At 44.1% G+C, this 24,002-nt stretch overlaps 1 protein-coding gene across 7 annotated transcripts in view; it reads right to left on the minus strand.

Moving 5' to 3' along the window:
* ALG9 (ALG9 alpha-1,2-mannosyltransferase) overlaps positions 1–24,002 on the minus strand; it is a 96,423-nt gene that overhangs the window by 44,221 nt on the left and 28,200 nt on the right. For 5 of the 7 annotated variants that reach the window (XM_043501008.1, XM_043501006.1, XM_038380784.2 and 2 more), the window contains 3 exons: positions 23,258–23,387; positions 13,361–13,491; positions 1,549–2,108 (listed from right to left, as the gene is read on the minus strand). In XM_043501008.1, coding sequence (XP_043356943.1) covers positions 1,985–2,108; positions 13,361–13,491; positions 23,258–23,387 — 385 coding nt within the window. In that variant the 3' untranslated portion in view covers positions 1,549–1,984. Of the gene's footprint in view, positions 1–1,548; positions 2,109–13,360; positions 13,492–23,257; positions 23,388–24,002 lie in introns of those variants that run through there. The other 2 variants (XM_043501007.1, XM_043501009.1) reach the window with 1 other exon arrangement.

The following is a 24,002-nucleotide window of genomic DNA, read 5'->3' on the forward strand; positions in this document are numbered from 1 at the left end:
CAGTCCTGGAGCCGAGGAGCCCAAGAATCACCACCACCTGGCCAAGAGTTTCAGAAGCGACTAGTGATTTGGGGTGACAAATCGGACATCTTGAAAGAGCCTGTTTCTCAGAACATGCTGAGCACCACGTGCATATTGTTACCTCTCCTCCTCCTCTGGTCCCTGCTGCAGTTTTTTTTTTTGTTTTTGTTTTTTTAAAGGTGAGAGAGTTAAATAAAATATCTGGGGCAACCCTGCAACTGTGCAGGAGGAAATGTAGCCGAGTGGTGAGGTAAGCATTCCATCAATACTCATCCCTAGTGAGCGCACGGGACTGAACAAAGGGAAGTCCAGTGTCCTCTACTACATTTCAAATGTAATTTTCCAGATTAAAGCCATGCATGGTTCTCTGAGTGTTGCACTATTTCCTTTCCTGGCTTCTCCGGCTCTGACCCAATAGTGTCATGAAAATCAGAACCACATTGCTGCACTGTCTTCCCTTTTGACCTCGGTACAGCAGCTTGCTCAGCTATTGACCTGCAAACGTGCTGAAAGATCCACCTGCCCTACACAGCCACTGGTGTATGCTTTCCATCATATACACTCACCGTTCAACCACTTCAGCACTGCATCTCCACACAGGGACAAACCTATTCACAGACCATTCTCTGCACCAGTCTCTCATACAGCCAATCTCATCTGCTCTCTCTGGTGCATGTGCTATTTACACAGGATGAAATGGGCCATCCACGGGCAAGGCTCCAAGCTTACGCACCACTAAATTCCATTTAAACCCTCGGAATAGGGTTTAGGTTGGGCACAGAGCTTGTGCTGTCTGTCCCTCTGCCCTGAGGGAAAGTTCACCCACATTCCCCCTCTCAGACCCCTGCACTGGTTTCTACGAGACTGATGTAATCTGGTTCATAATATAGTACAGGACTGTAAAAACCCAGGTATTGTTCCATACTGCATCATCGTTCCGGAAGGTCTTTGACAAAAGGGAACTTGTACGCATCCTCGTAGATTTGGGAAACTGAATCACAATAATTATTAACCCTTTTTACCCCATAGATGGTTTCCATACATTTTACACATTGGAAACAAGAATTCAAAAGGACATTAAATGTTTCTTTAAACACACACACACACACACACACACACACACAGAGTAATAAATAAGATTAAATGAAGCCCCCGTGTTTTAACAATATCTAGGATCATAACCAGGAAAATAGAACTCAAGGCAAATGAAATCACATCCCATTAAAACAGATAACTAACAAAAAATCACAGTTTGTTTGAAAGTGCAAGTTTCTCCTTGGAAAGTATCTCCTGGACAGGGAGATCTGAGGGATTTTTCTCTATGGTATGGAAGTGAGCTGTAGCTCACGAAAGCTTATGCTCAAATAAATTTGTTAGTCTCTAAGGTGCCACAAGTACTCCTTTTCTTTTTTGTGAATACAGACTAACACGGCTGCTACTCTGAAGTCTTGTTTGCTGAGATTCTTAGCATTTCAGAGAGTCATTGCCTCTGCTGTGCTGCTGTTTTTGGGGTTTGTTTTTGGTTTCTTTCCCCAAATGCTGTTATCTGCAAATAATGTTTCCTAGGAGTAGGCAAGCAGATATTTAGCAGATGAGGACTACTGAGAGAGTGTGCGGCTGTGCATTTTCCTGGTGCCAGGCAGTACCTTGGCGCACAGTCTAACAGTCATTTCTTGCTGTTCAGTTTTGCTCTGCTCTGTCTAATAATAATGCAGGTAGGCAGCTGCTGGATTTTCAAACTGTTTCTTACCAATACGTTCTGAAAACGGGTTGTGCAGGCAGAGCAGAGAGTAACAGAACGGAGAGCAGATGATGTACTCTTCTCCGCTGGAGGCTCGCGGAGTGAAATAACTGGGTGGGAAACCTTTATTAATGAATCTTACAAGCATTTTTTTTTTTCTAGGAAGGTTTAAGCAGCTGGCCGACAATACAGGTTGATCCTTTTTGGTCCGCAGGTGTGTCGCTAGCCTCCTGTTTTTTTCCTGGCTTGCTTTGACTTCCGGGGTTTAAGGATGGTGTAGTTTGCATACGACGTATGCCACTCGGACAGGAAAGGGACATAGAAAGCACGGAACAGCTTTGAAGACCTGAAACCAAAAGGGAAAAACAGACTGGTTTTAAAGCGATCATTTAGAAGACATGTTTTGAAGTGCCACAAAAGAACAGCTGATGCATAGGACTAGGGCCTCATGTCTAATGTGGGGGAACAGCAATGAGACAGACACACCAGACTCCATTCTGCCTTTTCTTCATCAGTCAAACCAAAGTTGTTTTGTGTCAGGATTACCGGCTTTAGAGCAATCAGCCCTACTAGTTCAGAACTCTTTCCCCACTCTCCTTTCCTGCTGTAATGGCAGTGATTATGAAAAGATGGTTACTCCTAGATGTTATGGGCCAAAAGGCAAACAATTCAAGCCATGGGGAGGTTGCACAGGGCAGTTCTTCCAAAACTCCCCGCCCCGGAAGAGCAGCAAAGGAGATGCTAAGAGGCAATAACTGCTTTGCACTTGGCTTTTCCATTTTCCTAATGTCTACTCATTTTAGGAAGCATGTTCTTCCTCCCCTCTCCCCCAACAGAATCCCTACAGCAGAGACAGAAAGAAACCCCAATTGGCTCTAGGGTTTCAGCATATTGCTCTTCTGCTACAGCATCTCAAATTAGAGACGGGTTGAACCATCCTGTGTCCTGCCAGGTGACTTGCTACAGGCTGTCAATCTTCAGAGGGATGTTTACCCCGACCCTCTTGGGTTGGGAACTAGGGTTTAGCAGCAGCACTTTGCTACAACTGGACCAACTGAGCACTTGTGTGAGACAGGCTTGATGGCTGTATCAAATTAGTATCCTTTTGTTTGGCTGCTAATTGCTGTAGTACTGCTAAATTGGTACATTTTAAGTGCATGTATTCTTCCACTGAGCAGATAACATTAATTCCTTGTTTAAATAAGGAGTGCAAAAATAAGATACATTTCCTTCATCATCAGCGCCGAAAATTCCACTGAAAAGCCATGCAATCTTTAGAAATTTCTAGAAATTGGTGCTGGGGCAAGGGTGTTTCATTCTGAATACCAAAGCTAATTTTAAGCTTTATCTCTTTCAGATTACATTGCTGGGAAACCATCAGCCTTGATAGATGTATAACTAATGCCATCAATGCAAATGCCTGCCAAGCAGCAAAAGGCTGGATAAGCAGCAGCAACGGTCAAATCTGTGATTTATAACATGCTGAGTGAGAGGCCATGGACAGCACATAGATCCAGTATGCGTTATCTGGACACTCCTGAGATGCCCTATAATTCAAGTAGCTTGCTGGTAACACAGCAGAGTCTGTGGAATCAAATGGAATCTTACCAGTGCTGCCTGTGCAGTATTCAATTCACTCTATTTAAGAAAAGGCAGCTGGTGGGTTTGCTTTTGTTTAGAAGCTGCATGAAACATATTTCTAAACCAAAGATGCAGCTGAAAAACAATGACAGGAACTGCCATTGTGAACATAGGCTCCACGTGGACTCCAAAGGCACTTGGAAAATTCAGTGCGTCACAGTACTTGGGAACAAATGGAGACCACCAAACTCGTGATCTCTTGCAACTTGAATACAGGTTTCCCACAGGGAAAGGTATTATTTATTATTTGTATTAAAGTAGGGCCCACAGGCCCCAATCAAGATCAGGCTCCATTTTGCTTGGTACCGTACAAACACTGAGTAAGATTGTAAACTTTTCAGGCAGGGACTATCTAAGACAAAGGGTAGGGGAAAGGGAAGTATCATTATCTCCAGATGGTAAACTGAGGCACCAAGAGACTTGCCTAAGCTCTCTGAGGCAGAGCAGAGATTGAACCCAGTTTTGCCTTAACCAAAAGACCACACATCCTCTCAACATCCATAATCCCTCATCTGCTTTTAGCCAAGCACAAAGACTGCCCCCCTTTGGGATGTAAAATGAGGTTTACTTCATTTCAGAAGGGAGAGAACCAAAAGTTCCATTCATTTTCTGCAACAACATTTGGGCCCTTTACGAATTGTAAAGCACCCAGCATGTTCCCACAATAAAAGAACCATTGGAAATCCTCGTTCCTTGTGAGATCCTGAGCTGCTGGAATGGGAATGTGTTCTAAGCACAATCACTTAGTAGCAAATAACTAGGAGGAAGATGGTAATTTTCATGTTTTGAACAAGGAGCATTCTTTCCAGCTGTCATTTCTCTGTGCTTGGAAACTGAAGGCCCCCCCACTCCGTGAAACAAGAATGGCTGGAGGCAAAGGCAACTTCCTCAGAAAGCAGGTCTTGCATTTCCTTCTCCGCATCTTCGAGCTAACTAATGAACACCATTACTGCGCTTTGCATTGGCATCTCCCCACCCCGGCTGGCAGCCCACCGCCACCCAAGCCAACAGTAACGCAACGCTTTGGCAGCCACAAAACACTGAGATCCCACAATCCTGAAGCTTGGAGCTCGCTGTTGAACGGCTTTAGTTTCACTTCATTTCACTCAAGAAAAAGCAATTTCAAGCTGTTTTGGATGCTTGTTAAAAAACAGAAGCATGAAAAATGAGAGTGAGGAAATTGGCCTGCTGAGCTAGGAAAGTAACAGAGACCAGCATAATCCTCCCAAGCTCTGGGCTTGATCGGGGTGGGGAGAGCAGCATGCGTAGAACTGAGGTCATTTCTTTAAGCCACATGAAGCTGGGCTAGAGGACAGAAAGGCAGGGGGTAGCCCTGACTGCACTCCTGTGCACACAGTCTGCAGCACTGGAATAGCCTTAAATCATGCAGCCCCCTCCATACTCATGTCATGCTGACAGCAGCTCGACAACAGAGCCTCTTCCTCAGACTTGGAGCCACGTCGACACAATGGGAGCCCATTTTACCCATCAGCGGGTGACAGAGAGTCTGATTTTTAAAGCAGCAACACTGAGCAGCTGAAATCCCCAAGTTAGCACCGGCATAGGATCATAAAAATGTAGGGTGGGAAGGGACCCCAAGAGGTCATCAAGTCCAGCCTCCTGCGCTGGGGCAGGACAAGTAAACTTAAACCATCTCTCACAAATGTTTGTCCAACCAATAGGAGGATTCCACAACCACCCCTGGAAGCCCATTCCAGAACTTAACTATCCTTATAGTTAGAAAGATTTTCCTAGTATCTAACCTAAATCTCCCTTGCCCATTCCTTCTCCTCCTACCTTCAATGGCCATGGAGAACAATTCATCACCATCCCCTCTTTATAAGAGCCCTTTAACATAGCTGAAGACTGTTAACAGGTCCCCCCCGCACCCCTGTCTTCTTTTCCCAAGACTCAACATGCCCACTTTGTTTAACCTTTCCTCATAGGTCAGGTTCTGTAAACCTTTTAACATTTTTGTTGCTCTCCTCTGGATTCTCTCCAATTTATCCACATCATTCCTCAAGTATGGGGCTCACAACTGGACCCAGCATGCCAGCTGAGGCCTCACCAATGCCAAGTAAAGTGGGGATAATTACCTCCCATGTCTCATCTATGGCACTCCTGTTAATATGCCTTAGAATATACGCCTTTTTCGCAACTGCACCACATTGTGGACTCAGATTCAATTTGTGGTCCACTATAATCCCCAGATCCTTTTCAGCAGTATTACCACCTAGCCAGTTAGTTCCAATTTTGTAATTGTGCATCTGATTTTTCATTCCTAACTGAAGTATTCTGCACTTGTTTTTATTGAATTTCATCTTGTTGATTTCAGACCAATGCTCCAATTTGTCGTGGTTGTTTTGAATTCTAATCCTGTCCTCCAAAGTGCTTCCTACCCCTCCCAGCTTGGTGTCATCTGCAAATTTTATAAATGTATTCTCTACTCCCTTATCCAAGACACTAGTGAAAATATTTAATAGGACTGGAGCCAGGACTGACCCCAGTAGATATGCCCTCTCAGTGTGGCAGCGAACCATGCTTTGAGGACTATCGTTCAACAAGTTGTGCACCAACCTTCATCTAGACCACATTTCCCTAGTTTATGAGCATGTTATGTAAAATTGTGTCAGAAGCCTCACTAAAAGCAAGATATATCCTGTTTACTGCTTCCTGGCATCTACAAGGCCAGTAACCCTGTCAAAGAAGGAAATTAGGTTGGTTTGGCATGATTTTTCTCAACCCTATTATCCTCTAGGCACTTACATAAATTGTTTAATAATTTCTTTAATAATCTGTTATAGTATCTTTCCAGGTATCATAGTTAGGCTGACCAGTCTATAATTCCCTGAGTATTCTTTGTTCCCCTTTTTAAAAGACAGGTACTATATTTTCTCTTCACCTGTTCTCTGTATCTTTACCCATCCCCCATGAGTTCTCAAAGATAACTGCTAACTGTTCCGAGATTCCTTCAGCTAGTTCCTTAAGTACCCTAGGGTGCAGTTCATCAGGCCCTGCCAATTTGAATCTCTCTCATTTATCTAAACATTCTTTAACCTGTTTTTGATCCGTTTTCCCTATTCTGCATGTCTCAGAGTTATGCAGAAAGACCCTAGCATGTCCTTGTTTCCTATCCCCTACAGCTGTTGACAAGAACTATTCCTCCTCCTACTCCTGCCACCATGTACCTGTTTAAATTACAGAGATGTCAAATCCATGGCCCAGGGACCAAATACAACCCACAAAAGATGTTTAAGCGACTCTCATGGCATAATATTCAAAAACTGCACAATCCAAACTTTCCAATTAAAAACAAAAAGTACACTGCTTGCCCAAAAAAGGGTGGCAAAAACCTTCCAAACGGGACCTAAGTGTAAACCACTGCAATGCTGTATTCCTGAGTCTGCCGACGGAAACACCAGCTAGAGAGATGTGAACTTCCATATCTACTCTTAATTTCCTTGGGATCTCAGTGCCTAGAGCCTAATGGAGTTTCAAATATGAGCAATAACAGGAATTGTTGCAGGGAAGGAGACGAGAGAGACAGAGGGAAGATAGACAAGAACAGAGGATGGGAGAAGAGGAGAAACCAAGGGCAGAATGGCAAGCAGCTCTTTCCACTGGGTAACGCTGCATGCAACAAAAACGTGCCAAACATAATAAATAATGGTCAATTTAGTTCTTGAATAAAGGCCACATTCTACTCTTGAACTCCATGCAAAGCTCTCATTGACCTCACAAGAAAATCCACTGTGGACCAGGTCGGGGGGGAGCGGGGTGTTGGAGTGAGAGGACGTAGTTCTCAGTCTATGTCCTCCTGTGATGCTCTGTACCTTGGGGGAACACCCAGCACCCCTACGTTCATCCTTGTAAAATGTGGTATCCAATGCAAAGTTTGTTATGTTGTGTGTCTTCAGAAGGCTCATGATTAACACCACTAAAAACAACCGTGCTCAGTGATAGTAATTGTTACAGTAATGTTATAGGTTATAATTTCATGTATATAGTTAAGAGGCTGAAAATGTATCCTCATGTCTTAAAAAGCCCAGGAAAAAAAACTCCAAGAGCAGAAATGCAGTCTTTGGCAGGCCTTTGACACCCCAACAAGGCCGGACTCTTCAAACCACTTACTTTTGCATGGCAGGTGGCGGCACCTACATATCTGGCCCTCAATTATGAGCTGAGCTTTCATGTTCATTAAGCAACAACCAGTTTCTAGCTGAAGGGCACTTTGTACAATAAGACACTGAAGCACAAGGCTGCTGTGTGCTAAATAGCCACACGCACTAAGGCAAGTTTCAGAGGCTTTGTCTACAACAAAGAAAGCAGAAGTTGTAATTCACTACTGGTGCAGTTCCATTAGAAACTTAATTTAGACAGGGCTCAAGCATCTTTACCATCTGTCACCTAACCCCAGAGCTTCTAAGACAACAGGTGATATATGAAGGGTGAGGGGAAATGGATGCAACTGAATCTATACCATTTTCATATATATTTACTTCTCTTTATTTGTCCACCTGGAGTTTGTGGGTGTGGCCTTGATCAGTACAGAGCAGGCCACTAGCTAGATCAAACCCATGAATTGTTACTCTACAGTAGAGGACAAAGGGTTTAATCCAATGCTCGCTGAAGTCAATGAAAAGCTTCAACTAACTTCAATGGCCATAGGATATGGGCCCAAAGTGTGAATGTCTGTGTGTGTTTTCCCCTCCTGCTTCAGAGATTTGTCTTGTTTTGGGGGAAGAGATTAAATACTTTAGGAAAGAAAAAGCTTTTTTGCTAACACACCTGGCAGCCTGAATTTCACAGATCAACTGAAAGTCAAAGGCCTACCAGAGACTACATTTCTGAAGTTAGCACTAGTAGGAAGAGGAGAAGGTAATGGAGGAGAGAGGGAGAAAGGAAACAAAGTTGGAACTCTGCCAAATACAGGGGTTGAGGATATTCTGGTTATCTCTGCACACGGAGTTCAGGAGCAGATGCATAGCCATGACCGAAGCTGTCTCTGCCCTGCAAACCTATTAACCTACTGCAAACCTATTAACATTTGCATTTCTTTGAGGTGTAGAAAATTCCACATTGACCATGAATTTAAAGGAAAACTATTTTTTTTAAAAGCCTCATACTGGATATTAAGAAAAGCAGCATTAAATGGCATAGGGGAATCTCTTACCTATCAAACAAGGGATATAATATTTTAGCACAAAGTGATTGGATCACTAATCTTGCATTAAGACTATTTTACAATGGAAAACATAAGGGCAAGAGCACGAGTGCCTGGAGCTAGCAAACAGCTCAGCCTAAAGAGCCAAAAAATATATGCTTCTTAATTGGGAGCTTTAATATATTTCCCCTTTTCTATGCCAGAATGGCAGCACTCAGCCAATACAGAATTAAATGGACCTGGACAAAGCAGCTGCCTGAGTAGCATAATTAGTTGGTAGCTCAGAGTGCTCTAATTCAATTAGCAACACCATTTATCAGAGGGAGCTGAGATTTACATTTGCACTTGCTGACGTCAATGTGAGAATCGCAGCAAGTCCCAGAAGCCTGCAGTTCAGCAGGCATGAATTGAGCTGCTGGGGTCATTTATTTTCAAAGAATAAGAGCTGGAGTTGGAAGGATTTTTAATGTGCCTCACTCCATGGCCCTGCGCTGCAAACCTGTAATCTGAGCTGATTGCTGCTTCCCTCACAGCTCAGCTCGAGGTGATGCTTTTTTTTTTTTTTTTTTTTAAAGCTGCATTTTAATCATGCCTTTTACACTTACTTCATGTTTAGCAAGGGCTGCTTCAGAATTGTTTGTGTGGAAGCAGGTGCCGGATTTGATACACACGTCATGGCACCGGGCTGAGGGCAGGGAAAATGCTCGGAAATGAGCAGTTTGGGTTTATAAAGGAGGCTCCTGAAACACCTTCTCTGACCCTATGCACAGGCCTCTGTGCATATATTTGCACGTGGGCTTTTCTGCACAGACTTTCCCATGCTGCAGTCAGTCATGCAAGATTTTACATGTGTAGAGTTTGCCGGTGAAACATAGGCAGCTCCTCTCTGGAAATAGCCCATAACTGTCAATAGTCCTGCTTGAGGCGATCATTTTATAGCAAGATGCTTTGAAACCTAGCCCGACAGGAGACCACCACCCTCTAGAGACCTGCTAGACAAGACGAGGCTAAGCACGGCACACACACATAGCTCATGTCACCAAAGCAGATTCATCAGCCAGCTGCCTGCGCTGTCTCTACTCTGGGGAGCCTGTGCCTTCCACCAGTTCCAAGTGCCTTCGGGGCAGAGTGGCAGGAGGGAGGTTGCATTCTTTTCAATTAAAGCTTTCTGTGGGGGCATTCACCGAACCTGCTGGAGCTCCTACAGCCCATGTCACTGCTCCTCCTGTGTGGCGAAGTTCCCAGTCCAGATAATTACCCTCTCAACTGCAGCAGGGACAGCACGAATTGGATTTGTCACTTCAAACAAATAAACAAGAAAATTCTGTGCCTTCAGGAGCAATTGCCACAGCTTCTCACCACCAGGGAGGATGCTGGCACCCAAGATAGCAGACCTTTGTGATCTCTCGCATCGCTCCCTTCAGCACTAATTCACAGGACTTTGGCACTAATTCACAGGACTTGTTAAAAACATGCACTGCATCACTTGAATAGATCCTTGTTGCATTGCTCTGGTGCCTACAGCGACATTCCCAGCTGGCATAGAGAATGGGCGAGATGAGACACTTGCATTACTGGCCAGATCTGTTCCCCAGCATGCTTGACGATCAGCAAGACTAGGCATATTATGTCCAAGGCCAGAGGGGGCGAGCAAAGGAAAGGCTACTTAAAACAGCAGGCAACATTGCCACAGAGTCGCAGGCAGTAGGATCCACCAAGTGTGCTCTCTTTACAAAGGGGAAAGCGTAAAGTGGATGCTCCACCAACGGCAGCGGAATGTAGGGGCCACACTGGGGTTTGCAAGGTGGAATGAACTCCATCTCTTGGAGACATTCAACCCTCAACAGATAGATCTGCAGCCTATGTTAGCAATTAGCTCACCAGCCAGCTGGTAACAACCCAGCTCCGGTCCTGAAACGAGCTAGTATCCAACTGGAGAATCAAGAGCAAAAGCATGGTGCTTCCTAGCCACTCCACTGACATTATAATGAAAGCCTATAATATGAGCCAAACAATACTATCTATCTAAGGAACATGTCTGGTCTCCATCACTGTTGCGTCTAAGCACATCTCAATCAGTAACCTATTTATCCTCACCACACCCGTGAGGCAGGGCAGTGCTATTCTCTCCACTGTACTAATGGGAAACCAAGGCACAGAGGCTAAGTGACCTGCCGCAAGTCACACAAGAAGTCTCTGACAGAGCAGGGATTTGAATCCCGCTCTCGCAAGTTCCAGCCAATGCCCTAGCACCTGGACCATTCTTCCTCTCTGACTGGCTTATGACTGTGAGGTTGAGATGTAAAAACTTTACAAGCCAGCAGGACAAAACCAAGAGCTTTAGAAAAGGCATTTGCAAAGCCTTTTCCTGCCAGCACACTAGGGCCTGGCCAGCACAGCAGGGCCCTGATCTTGGCTGGGGCTTCTAGGTGCTCAAGTCATACAAGTAAATAATGGCCTTGCCAGGGAATGGAGCAGATTCAGAGCTAGTAAGCCTTGTTCATCTCTCTCTGCTACAATCACTTGAGCCAGCTTTGGAGAATCCATACTTGAGTCTAACATTTCCCTGGTCGGTCAGGCAGGCCCTGGTTCAGGGCACAGTTTAGCCTGTTTCCATCAGATTGAGTCTTTGGGGTTTTGCTGTAGGGTCTGCATCAGGAGCCTTTATGGTGCTCAGAACAATGTGTGAGATACTTAAATTCCTGGGAAAAGAGTGCAATTAATAAGGGACACCACGCTCGCGGGGGTGGGGGGGGGGCTGGAATGCAGATTACTCTGCTCACACCCTGCTGACCGAGACCTTCTCTGCTGCACATTCCCTCCTTTATTTGCACCATGCACTCCAGCTGCACAGATTCTGACACACTAAAGTCCACTTAATTGGTGGGAGGACAGCCTGGCACAGCACATCCTGAACCTTGTGAGTCATCGAGGTGCACAGCAGGCATGAAAATCAGACCTGCTGCTATGGCAACCTGGCCTTCTGCACACACAAAGGCACCGCGCCTCCTTTCTGCTCAAGCTGTGAGGCGCTGATAGGAACAGCACGGAGAATTTCAATGCAGCAGAAGCGCAAGCAAGAGAAGGGAGGCTGCCAAGAGAGACACATGGGGCCAAGACTCCCATTGGCTGATTTCTGATCCCGTCGGTATGTGCTGCACGAATCCCTGGCACCACGAATAGCAGTCCCCTCCCAGGTAAAAAGAGCTCCATAAAGGCAGTGGGGTCCTTTGTTATGGGGTGAAGGAAGCCAATTACCCCCCTGCTCTGCCCTTAGTCAATCTGTGCCTTTGTTCTAAAAGCTCAGTAACTTCTCTACCAGGGAGTGTAGGGTCCAGGCTGAGGAAGGTGTCGAAGTGCCAAAGAGAGAAGAGATACTGGTGTTTTACCTGGCTCAAGAGAGGCCTGTCTATTTTTTATTATTCTGCAGTTTTACCTGACTGATTGATTGTTAAAGCGGTCACCATGCTCCACAGCTTTCACAAGTCTCCCCCTTCTTCTGGCATCGTCACAAGTCTCTGCGACGCTGCCATTCCTGTACTATGCCACCCCACCCAATGGAAACAGCATAGCACGGTCTCTCACTGCAAGCTGGACACAAAGCATCATTTGCCAAACAATACTGACCGACGTTAAAACTGTCCAAGTCAGCCTACCAGGGCAAGGTGAGAGCTCAGTCATCCCATCTAGTTTAAAATTCTGAACAGCTGACTGATCTAATGCCCAGCCTCTGGGCTGCCATGCCGTATGTCCGGCTTTGTTATTTGTCCCCTGGTGTCACAGGGTGGCTGGCTCCCAGGATTAAAATAGGCCCAGGTCCCATATGCCAGAGCAGATACTCCCAGCTGAACCAGCTAAGGTGATGAGGCTGCACCTGAGCTATAGAGTGCAAGGAAGTCCAGTGAGGGCAGTACTAGAAGTGGCACTACAGAGCGAAGCTGCAAGAAGAGAGCATCTCCTGCAATTGTCCCAGAAGAAGGGACAGTACCTCAGGGAAGAGGGGCTATGCCTAGCTTAAGGCTGAGTGGAAGATTCTTTTGTTTATTTGTTTGTAACTTTATTAATTTAATTAAAAACACAGATCCATTGGGTAAAGAGCATTATTGCAGCGTCCCATCACCCAACTGCATTAGTTTAGTAAGGACAGATGATCAGTTAAAGTTTTCCAGAGAACCATGGGCCAGCATGAAAAAATAAGAGGGCACTAGCTTCTGTGTTGCTGCTTTTTAATGGATCTTTCCAGCAAATCCCTCTTCCCATTGCATAACAGTTGCCTTACAATACCTTTATAAATAAGCATCCAAGAATCATTTACAACAGGGAGCTACTGCCCTATATGGATTGCACGGTCACTTTCAACCTAATACAACCAAACAGATCCCACCCCAGAGTAGCCTAGAGAATGCTGATTTCACTCTAATTTCTTCTCCTCCCAACAACCTTCTAACAATTCTTGTTCAAATAAAAAATAAAAATATATTTCAGCCAAAGGTGGCTGCTGAGCTTTCATTTTTAAAATGATTTTAACCCACTGGGGTGTTTCACCCTATAACGCAACATTGGCCATGAGCACCAAAGCTGTATTAATACCATGCAGACTTCCCCACATAAATGCCTGTCCCTGTGTGCAGAAAGGTGCCTTTCCCAAGAGGATTGTTTCAAGGTAACTCCTACCATTGCATTTCTCCTACCAGTACATGGATCGCTTCTTTCATATGCAGAAATTCAAACAGAATTAGCTCATGCACCTGTCTGCCCCGTTCTTCCTTCCCAAAACTTGTGAAAACACTTACCTGGAAGTATCCAGGAATGGTTTGTAGGCAATGTTGACCCATTCTTCTTTGTTGGAGGAGTATCTTGGCTCCCTTGATGTTTCAATTGCTCTATCTAAATCCACCAGGTAATGGCATTTGGAAATGTCAATCTGCAGGGAGAAAGGAAACCTTGTTCTTTATGTAGTGAGGTGCATTCTTTACTTCCTATCCTAAACTGTTGTGTAAACATTCTCATGCACTGTTGAATCACTACCACATCTCACCCCAGAGCTGGCTGCATTTCAGTGGTGGTGTAAATGCTCTTTCAAACACAGTTATAAAACTTGGTGAAGTGTTCTGGATCTATTGAAATGAAAGGTTCTATAGAAATGTCAGATGCTACTGCTGCCGCAGCCGTCGGGGAATGCTTCTCTAGAGCAAAGAATATATACCCTGTGTGAGCATTTTCAAGGAGGATGACCTCCCTCAGCTCACTTATTATCCTAACCCAGACTGAAGCAATCATTAAGCAATGCAGCTCAAACAAGTGCATGGAGCAATCAGAAATACAGCTCACGTGAGTGCACGGGGAGAGAAGTGTTTTTCGGGAGACCATAGAAACAATGACAGGTTTCAGAGTAGCAGCCGTGTTAATCTGTATTCGCAAAAAGAAAAGGAGTACTTGTGGCACCTTAGAGACTAACAAATTTATTAGAGCATCATAAGCTTTTGTGAGCTACAGCTCACTTCATCTAAATGCATCCGATGAAGTGAGCTATAGCTCACAAAAGCTTATGATGCTCTAATAAATGTGTTAGTCTCTAAGGTGCCACAAGTACTCCTTTTCTTTTTTCATAGAAACAATAAATTTGTGGGATCTGGCAATTGCACCAACAGTTCCTGCGCTGAAGAACTTACAATCTAAGTTAGGACAACGAAGTTTAGATTCAACACCCAGTGAAGCCAATGGAAAGCCTCACAATGGCTTCAATAGGCTTTGGATCACTTTGCATGTAAGCACAACACCCACCGCTGTGCCACATGTACGACAACTCCTCTTGATCCAGAAAACATCGCGTCTGCCTGTCTCAAGAAACAAGATTCTCGCCCTCAAACTCACTCTCAACCAGCGCACACACACACACACACACACACACACAACAAAAAACAAGCCAGAAGGGAACAAGGACTTTAACACAAAGCCAAAGTGTTAGGAAAGCCCAGCTGTCTTTGGGCGCACATGGTGCTTGCCCTAGGTCAAGCCATGTGATTATCCAGAGTTTAAAACCCCACCTCAAACCTACGTCATCTTTTCAGATTAGTAGTGCTGTCATAACTACACAAGGAAACACTAGAGGAAAGGTAATAAGAGAGAGTGAGAAACTACAGGAAGCAGCAGCTGTAGCCAAACTAAACATAGCCTGTTCTCAGGGGCTTACAGGAGAGGGATTCCATCAGAATGTATCTGAACAAAGCCCCTTCCTTAACTGCTCTGGGGGCTGTTAAACACCACACCTCACCATTCACTGGAACCCCCTCCAAAGCCAGTGGAGCTGTGTAAATGTTAAAACAAGCAGAGATTGAACTCTGGACTGCAACTGCAAGGATTAGCCCTTTAGGCCTCTCCCTTCTGGCAAGCTCAGCCTGACCAGTGAGCCAGGGAACTGGAAATACTCCATTGTGGGTGGCTGGGTGAGTGCTGCTGAACTGGCAAAGGTGAGTTACCTCAGAAATTACTGTGGGGTAGATGGGCCGTGATGGGGCAGGCCAGGCTGATTTTGAAGGAGGCAGAATGAGGCTCTTGGCAGCTCTGCTGTTTGCAGGAAGGCCCAGGGAAGTTGAAGTGGTCATGGAACGGTCAAGGGAGACAGAGCGTAGAGAGAAGGATCTAGTGACTAAGGCTCAGAGACTCTGGGGACCCAGGTTCATTTCCCAGCTCAGTTAAAGACTCCCCATGTGACCCCATGCAAGTCACTGCCTCTCTCTATGCCTCAGTTTCCCCTCTCTAAAACATGGACAGCACCTCCCTACCTCACATGAGGATACAATCCATTCATGGCTGAGAGGTGCTCGAATCCTACCCTGGCTGGCAGTTACAGGAGGCTGAGGTTCATCAGCAGGTAATTACCCCTGCTGTTCGAGAGTAAGCCAGAGTCTGACCCCCACTTTTGGCAGATCAGGAGGATCTTTCACTGAGGCAGCTCTTCCAAAGCCATTTCTCAGTGATTGTACACTCCACCTCCCAGCTGTGACAGTCAGTGGGGGATGGTCGCTGTGTCTCCTATGGTCCTCAAACAAGGTGAAACCCAACTGAGCAGCCGCTTTTCCCTGCTTCCCTACAAACAGGACAAAAGCCTCAAATCTCTCTGTGTAAATGGGATGCTCCTCCTGCAGAAGGATGCGCGTCATGGGCTGGCATCACAACCCAACTCCTCACTGCTTACTGATTTAAATGTGTATTGCCCCCTTCCTCAATAAGAATAAGTATAAGAAATGGAATTCTAGAGTTCAGATGCTCACACAACAGTAAGCTATATTGCACAGTCAATATAAATCACTAATCACAAAAATCACTACATTAATGTTTATTGTTTAACATGCAATATGTAGGATGTGCTATATAGCTTAGCTAGCACAGTGGGAGCAACCTCAACTCTAGGAATTTCCTAACTTTTGATTTCTCAACTTGAATATTTTTGCATTTTCTGGGCTAGATTTTGGGAGTTATTTGCTATTCAGCTCCACTCACTGTTCTAACTTGGCACCAGCTCTCAAATTCTTGGGGTTTCCAGTCTTGCAAATTCTCATGATTTTACCATGAGAGTTGCAGTTTTTGGTACAATATTAAAGCCCCAGATGCTGGAGTCGGAGGATTATGAGAATCTCAGTCTTCACTTAAAAAAAAAAAAAGTTTTTAAGTCTCACGGTTGTGAAGAGAAGCTTGGAAATGACCCGAGTGTACTCTAAAGGCTCAAAATACGTAAAGTAAATAAAAAGAATCCAATATTTACTCTTTTTTTGAAATCACATTTTTAAGATAATCTCATGATTCTGGGTGCCTGACTCATGATTTTTTTTTTTTTTTTAATGTTTCCACTTGCAGTGGCTCTTTACTAGCACAAAATGTCAGGCTGACATTTCCATCTCATGCTCTCTACTCTGGCCTCCCATAAGTAGGTATGTTGCAGTTACTATCATATTTGCAAGATATCTGGTTTTATGCACAGAGATCATGGCTGCCCAATCGATCTCACATGTACACAGTAATCCGTTAACCACTTCAAACAGCCAGACATTTGTGCTAATCCACTGGCACATTTGGCTGGAGTTTAAGTGGATTCACAGGAAATAATAAGCATCTCTGGCAAGATGCTGGCAGCCTGGCATAACTGTGCTACAACCTGATGGGGTTAATGCATTAATAATACCACCCTGCCTTGCTGCTGATCCTCACCACCATATTGCCTGGATTGGACATCATACTGTACTTCCAGGATCATATGGATACAATATTGTTGCATTCATGTCTTTATCAGCAGTCAAAGATGCAAGCAGCTGCTTTGCCCTTACAGAAAAGTTTGGCAACACTCAGCTGAATTATGAAATTGTATACAAGGAAGCAACACAACAAAACTGAATTACATTTGTGACCTCCCGGTGAATGAACTGCAGGCAGTGTCCTCAGGGGGCCTAGGTTATATAAAGATCCCCTTCCTGCTGGGAAGACCACTCCCTGATACGGACAGCCTGTGCTGTTCATTACCCCGCTGTGTCTTTTCCATGCTACTATTCCCTCTTGTGGCATCTCCTACAGGCAAATTCTAGAGGCTGCAGGCAGAGAAAGGTTGGCTAACACAAACATGAGCTTGGTTCCACAGTTCCCCCCCCCCCCCCGCTGCTGGTGATGGCTTATCTTAAGTGATCACTCTCCTTACAGTTTCAGAGTAGCAGCCGTGTTAGTCTGTATTCGCAAAAAGAAAAGGAGTACTTGTGGCACCTTAGAGACTAACAAATTTATTTTAATAAATTTGTTAGTCTAAGGCGCCACAAGTACTCCTTTTCTTTTCTCCTTACAGTGTGTATGATAAAACCCATTGTTTCATGTTCTCTGTGTGTATATATCAATCTCCCCTCTGTATTTTCCACCAAATGCATCCGATGAAGTGAGGTGTAGCTCACGAAGGCTTATGCTCAAATAAATTTGTTAGTCTCTAAGGTGCCACAGGTACTCCTTTTCTTTTTGCAAAGATGAGCTGTCAGCTATGAAAGTTCTTTAGCACTATGACAAAATTTAATAAATAATCCTAACTCACGAGATATGTTCTATAGGAGGAAGTTCAAAGATTAGTTACACTGTGTAGAAAACTAAACAAAGGGATGGGAGAGCAGTCAAGCAGTTAGTGCTAGGCACCAGTAATAAGGACCGAGGGGTTCTATTTCCAACTCTGAGAGGGAAGTTGATCTAGGCTAGAATTTTCAAAAAAGTGCCTAAGGAACCAAAAACTTGCGTCACATTCTCAAATGTGACTTAGGAGCACGAATGTCACTGAAAGGCAATGGGACTCAGGCTTGCAATTGCTCAAGTCACTTTTGAAAATGGAACTTAGGCCATTCTGAAAATTCTACTTCTAGTGTTTAATGCAGAGGACTGAAAATCAGGACTCCTGGCTTCTGTTCCTGGCTTTGTGACCTCTGGCATGTCATCCAACCTCCCTGTTTTCCGCTCTATCAAATGGAGTTAGCAATACCCAACTATCTCTTGGAAGGGGTCAGACTTCATTAATTAAAATTTATAAAGTGCTTTGAGTTTCTTGATAAAAAAATGCTATAGACATAAAATCAGTAATAGTATTCTGCAGTAATTTGGCTGCTTTGACTGGGGAGAAGGCAGCAGGGAGCTTAAATATAGTTTATATCTGAATATATAAATTGCCAGAGACTTCCTCAAGCTGAGTAAAATCAGAGGCAGAATGCTGTTCTGCTCAGTAAAAAAATTTACAGTGCATGGGACCATTCTCACTAGACAGTTGGACATTTCTACTGTGGTGAAGCATGAGGGGAAGGGGAAAGACAAGAAAAGTATTCAGGTAAAAATGTGAACTCTCTCACTACAACAGCAACAGCTCTGTTCTGATTTACTGCCATCATTCATGCACCTGATGGAATAAAAATATTAAAAGGCTGCTATGTCACTCCATCTAATCTGGGCATGATTAAATCAGCACAGAACAATGAAATTGATGAGCAACTGAAAATGGCAGCTGATGCCTCCTGAATGCCTTGCTGATGTCTGAGCCTGTGCACAAAATCCCACAGCTAGATGAACAGGAGAATAAGCAGTCTCTCTCGCTCTCTGCCCCCACCAATACAAATAAGGGCACCTACCACCAAAATGTAAAGAATGTACTATGGAGTACAAAGAGACTTCTCAGGGCATTTTGTGCTGGGTCAAAGTCCTACTGTGTATCTTTCTGTACAATTCGATAAAGACCAAAATACAGTATCCAAGCCACAATTGTTCTGATTTATTATCCAGTGCAGAAAGGTACCAGGCGCCTATTACTGGCAACTGAGGAAAAACATTGCCCAATTGATCCAGCTCCCTGTTTATCTTCCAGCTCTACCTAGATTCTACTCTGTAACCTCCTGTCCATCCCACAGCACATAAAGAGGACTCCATAGCAGGATTCCCTAAGCACAGATATCCATGGGATGATGGCCCCCTGGGGATCCAGACATAGTGATCTGAGAGGGGCTTATTGCAGAAACCTGCCTGAGACACCAAGGTGGGGTGGGCTGGAAGGGAAAGATTAAGGAGTCAGTCAGCAGAAGGAGGCATTTCTCTGAGGGAGGATTGAATCTATTTGAAAAAGTTGGAGAAGGAAAGGATGAGATGGAGAAGTACAACAGCCTGGAGGGGCTCAGCGAGATCAATGTTTAAAGGACATCCCTTGCTGAGCAGGGGCCTTAATAGGAGTCAGGGGCAATAATCACAAAATTCTGATGGATCTGGGTTTCAATCTCAGTTCCTGCCACCGTATAGAGGGAGGTCTGTAAGGGTGTTGCTGAGTGACATCTCTTTAGTGACAATTTCTCTTCCAATTAAAAGCAGCTGAACACAATCTGAACTATCATTGCTCAAGAATGAACTAAACTAAAGGAGTGCAAGTCTTGTCATCTCAAGGAAACAGAAAAGAACAAATGACATAAGAATCATCAGCTGTTTCAGGAAAGGGGCAAATACTATCAGTCACTATGGGAGTTTGGCTTATTAAGGAGGTTAAGTGACCAAGAGGGAAGTGTAAATAGATTTTTCATCAATCAAATCAAAGGCAAGACTGCTAGGCTGTGTTTTCAACAGCAGCTCCCCATCAATTAACCTTCCTGAATAAACTTTGTTAGAAGCAGCAGAGAGCAGGAATGTGCTGCCTTGGAAGGGTGGGTTTCTTTTTCAGTTTTAGTCCCTGACCCTATCCCTTTCTGGGCTTTCTGCAGTGTGCTGAGTCACACGTGAGTCTTGCAAACTTTCTTGAATGTTTTAGAGTCACTTTTCAGGAGAAACACTGGGGTTTGCGGTAAATTTATGTTGAAAACAATTTAATTAAGGGAAGACCAGATGGCTCAGTGGCATCACACTTGCGCACCAACTGAAATTACACTGCAGGAAACTCAGCTAAGAAGAATATTGAATCAACTTCTTGCATTGTCAGAGGGGAGAATTCTAGGCCCATAGAGATTTTTGCTTGTTAGATATTTTGTTTTTCAAGCTATACAGAGTCCCTTTGAGAGAAACAAACTGCCGCAAACCATCCGAAAATACCAAGCTCTAACATTCCCTTCTTTTCCTGGATGCTCCCTCAATAGGACTGAAGCTTCCAATGCAAAAGAGTTCTCTGACACACAGTATATTTCCCCTCTACAATCCTGAGTGGCTTTTACCTTATTCTTATAGGTTAAGCTGAAGTGAAGGGTGAAATTCACCTGTGGGCAGAGAGACATCACAGGGCCCATGCACCCTATTTTGGGGGCTTAAATGGAATTTAACTGGTGCATAGGCCTTAAACAGGCCCTTTCCACAGGGAAGAATTTCACTCTCAGTGAATAGAGCCAGGGGCAATTTTAAATGTACAACCACCCTCCCCCCTCCGGTATTTTTTAATCTGGTGCAGCTGCTCTGTAAAGTGATGAAAAAGAACTGCATTTGACCACTTCCTGAGTAGTCACAGGAGACAAAGCATGCTAAACAGGTGGAAGACAGGACTCTTTTGTAATAATGCTCCAACTGCACGGCCCTTGCTGGCTAACGGATGGAACAGAGCGGATGATGGTTTAACCACACAGTGCAATATAGGAGCTTGCTTGCTCTACCATAAGCAGAGCTGAGTTAAAATGTGTCCTGCAGAACCCAGAAAACCCTATCCGAAAAGCTCAAGTCAACAACTCTAACATGAGGCTAGCTTAGCCTTTGGGTCCTTGAGCGTTTTCAAAAGATGGCTAGGCACTGGGTGGGGAAAGTAAAAAGAAAATATAAAGAAGTCTTCTCCAAGGTCAGGAACTTCAAACAAAAGTTCAGCTTTTAGGCCTGGTCTATGGTACCTGCCAACACCTCTTTATAACAGATGGTACCAATCAGAGCCACCTTAACAGTTTCAGAGAGAAATGCATTTAGGATCCCACAGGACAACTTGCATGAGTAAGTGCTACTCAACATGAGTAAAGGAAGCAGAAACAGATCCTTAATGCCTGGGTATTTTGAAAAACAAGATGGTTAAATCCCTCTTCTCCCAGTCACTGTAAGAGAAACCTACGATATGCCTTGTGATTTCCACGCAATTCAGCAACAGGAACTTCCACTAGAGAATGAATAATCTAATCACTCCACCACCACTAAATTCTTTGTTTTGTCCATAGTGTGGATAAACTCTTCATGAGATATACACTCTCTCCTATAATATATCAATAGGCTTATATCTCCTAGATTTACTTGCCATGCACAATTCTGGCTGCTCTTTCCAATGCTTGCTGACTGTCTGTCTGTCTTTGGAATCTGGGCATGCCACTGCTACTGGCAGCTCACTTAGCTCTAGAGACATCCCAGTTCTCCTGGTATTATTAGCAGCTCAGAATCAAAGGTTAGTTTTAAAATCCCATTTAAAATTTACATCAAGTAGCTAATTTCTGTATTTCTCAAAGTGGCTGCATTAAACAAACACATCCCAGTCCTTCTTCCTTGCATCAGAAATAACAAAATTGTAGGGTGACATGAAGAGACAACCATGAAACAAAAATGTGTTTTGTTTCATTAGTCACAGGCTGTGCACCAGCCAGCTGTCTGCGCTAAAAATATGCCAGAGTTAAAGATTTTGTAAATTAAATGCATTGCAGTAGACAGCTCCTCTCAGGTGGGAATCCGCCTCCTTCCCATTTCCAATAACCATGTAATAGATCTTAAAACAACAGAGCCTAAATCCTGCAGATTGATTCTTGCTTTGTTACCTATACAATTTCCTCTAACGTTGTCATATCAGATTCAACCCTACTCTCGAAATCAAATCTGCAGACTGTCATACTGCCACAGTGAGCCAAGATCCTCAGCTGGTGTAAATGAGCATGTGTGCATTGACTTCAACAGAGGTATGTGGTTTACATCCAGTCTGCTAGTCTGAGTGCTTCCCACAGAGTCATGGACGGCACAGAGGGCACCCTTCAAAGTGCTGAGAATGGAGGAGGAAAGGCATCATCTGCTTCTTGGCAGTTCATCTTATTCATCCCTTTTGACAAGAGGAGGGATGGTTCCATGGTTAGAGCAGTCACCTGCGACCCAGGTTCAATTCTTGACACTGTCATAGACTTTGAACAAGTCATTTAGCCTCTCTGTGCCTCAGCTCCTTGTTTGTAATATAAGGCAAGTAGCATTTCCCTACCTCACAGGGGTGTTGGGAGGATAAATACATTAACAATCAGGAGGTACTCATATACTTCGGTAATGAGGGACAGATAGGAGGGACATATGGATGGGCCAACATTTATAATGCAATACTCCAGGCATTCCCACTCATAATGGTCAGGTGACACAACTGTATTTATCTAGGCTCAGAATTATACTGATCTCAGAAAAAAAGAATAAAAAACATATTTAGCTTGGTACTCCTTTCTAGACAACAGTTCAACCCAAACGAGATAAAAAGGTCCGCTGAGCAGCCTCCCAACGGCACCAATATATATGGTCACTACTGCCAGCTGCTTGCAAACACACAACAAACTAAAATCTCCAGCCTGAAGCAAAACATAAATGCAAATAAAACGTGCAGATTATCGCTCAGATACTATGGAACTCTAAGACAGAGACAGCTAGTACTTTTATCTATGTCACTTAAAACACTCTAAAGAAACCTTGAGGGGAAAAAAAAGGAGAAAAGGCTGGGTCCTCAGAAAATTGCTTCTGTACTTTGACTTAATCTGCTAAAGAATTCTACAACAGGTCAGCTGGCAAGTGGTATTTTTGGTTATGTAACATGAGACAACCTGGAAAAGGAACTAATAACCTACATCAGTATGGTGAATCCTAACAGATTCCTTTTGAAATCAGCGGTGCAAGGGTCCCAATTGTTTCAGGTAAAGCTCTGGACTAAACTCCTATTTCTTCTGTTTCTTCTCTTGGGCAATTTTATTTACTTAGTTTTAACAGAAAGCTCCCAAAATGCAAAGGAAAATGTCACCCACTCACTGCTCAATGACAAATACAGAGATGATTTACAAGTAAAATACAGACATCTAAACAAACAGATTTTGTTTTGGGACACAGCCAAATGCCACTGCAAACAGTTTTTGGGTTTATACAGCCCCAGCACAATGGGGTCCTGGCCCATGATGAGGACTCCTGGGCAACTACAGTACTACTAACGATGATGAAAGAAAAAGACGACAAGCCCTTACATATCTGGTTGGCTCTTCCCTGTTTTGGTCATTCATGTCTGCAGGAATACTCCGTGTGGCCGCTGGTCCCTTGGCAAATGGTTTCGGTAACTGGCCCCTGAACTCCGATGGGATGAACTGGAGCTGCCAACTGCAGGAAACACAGAGAGGGGAAAACCTGAAATGAAACTGTGGAAGCCACCAGAATTTTGTAACGAGAAAACAAAACGTAACTAGAGGCTTTCCAGTATACAAAGAAAACAGTCCTGCTAGAAAAGCAGCAATGGGTTAGATGTATGCACAGAGGCAGCCCCCAACCTACCAAATTCAGTTGCACCTAGACAAGATGACCCTGTTCGCAAAAGGACTTAAGCACATGGGTAAGAATCACTGAGGTCAATGGGAAAACAAAGAGAATATACCATCATTCTTGTAAATTTCACTTACAAGATGCATTCAAACTTAACAAACAAGTGAACCATAGCTGAGCCATCAGTGGAAACACAAGAAAAACTCCCATGTATACTATAGCTCATGAAAGATACACAATGCACAAAGGGGAACACAAACCCATCCACGTCCTATGTCCAGCCTTCTGTTCTCCATTAATCATGGCAAGCTTCCTTAATGATAAAAACAGTTACAAGACATGGCGGGCATGGACCAGAACGGTATGTCGGGGAAATGCATTTTGATTGCAGTGACCACTCAAGGAGTCCTGGAGGCTTACTGTCAGGGAGCTAAACTACATTCAGAAACAATGGAC

Source organism: Dermochelys coriacea, chromosome 22 (assembly GCF_009764565.3).
Source record: "Dermochelys coriacea isolate rDerCor1 chromosome 22, rDerCor1.pri.v4, whole genome shotgun sequence".
Classification (NCBI taxonomy): Eukaryota; Metazoa; Chordata; order Testudines; family Dermochelyidae; genus Dermochelys; species Dermochelys coriacea.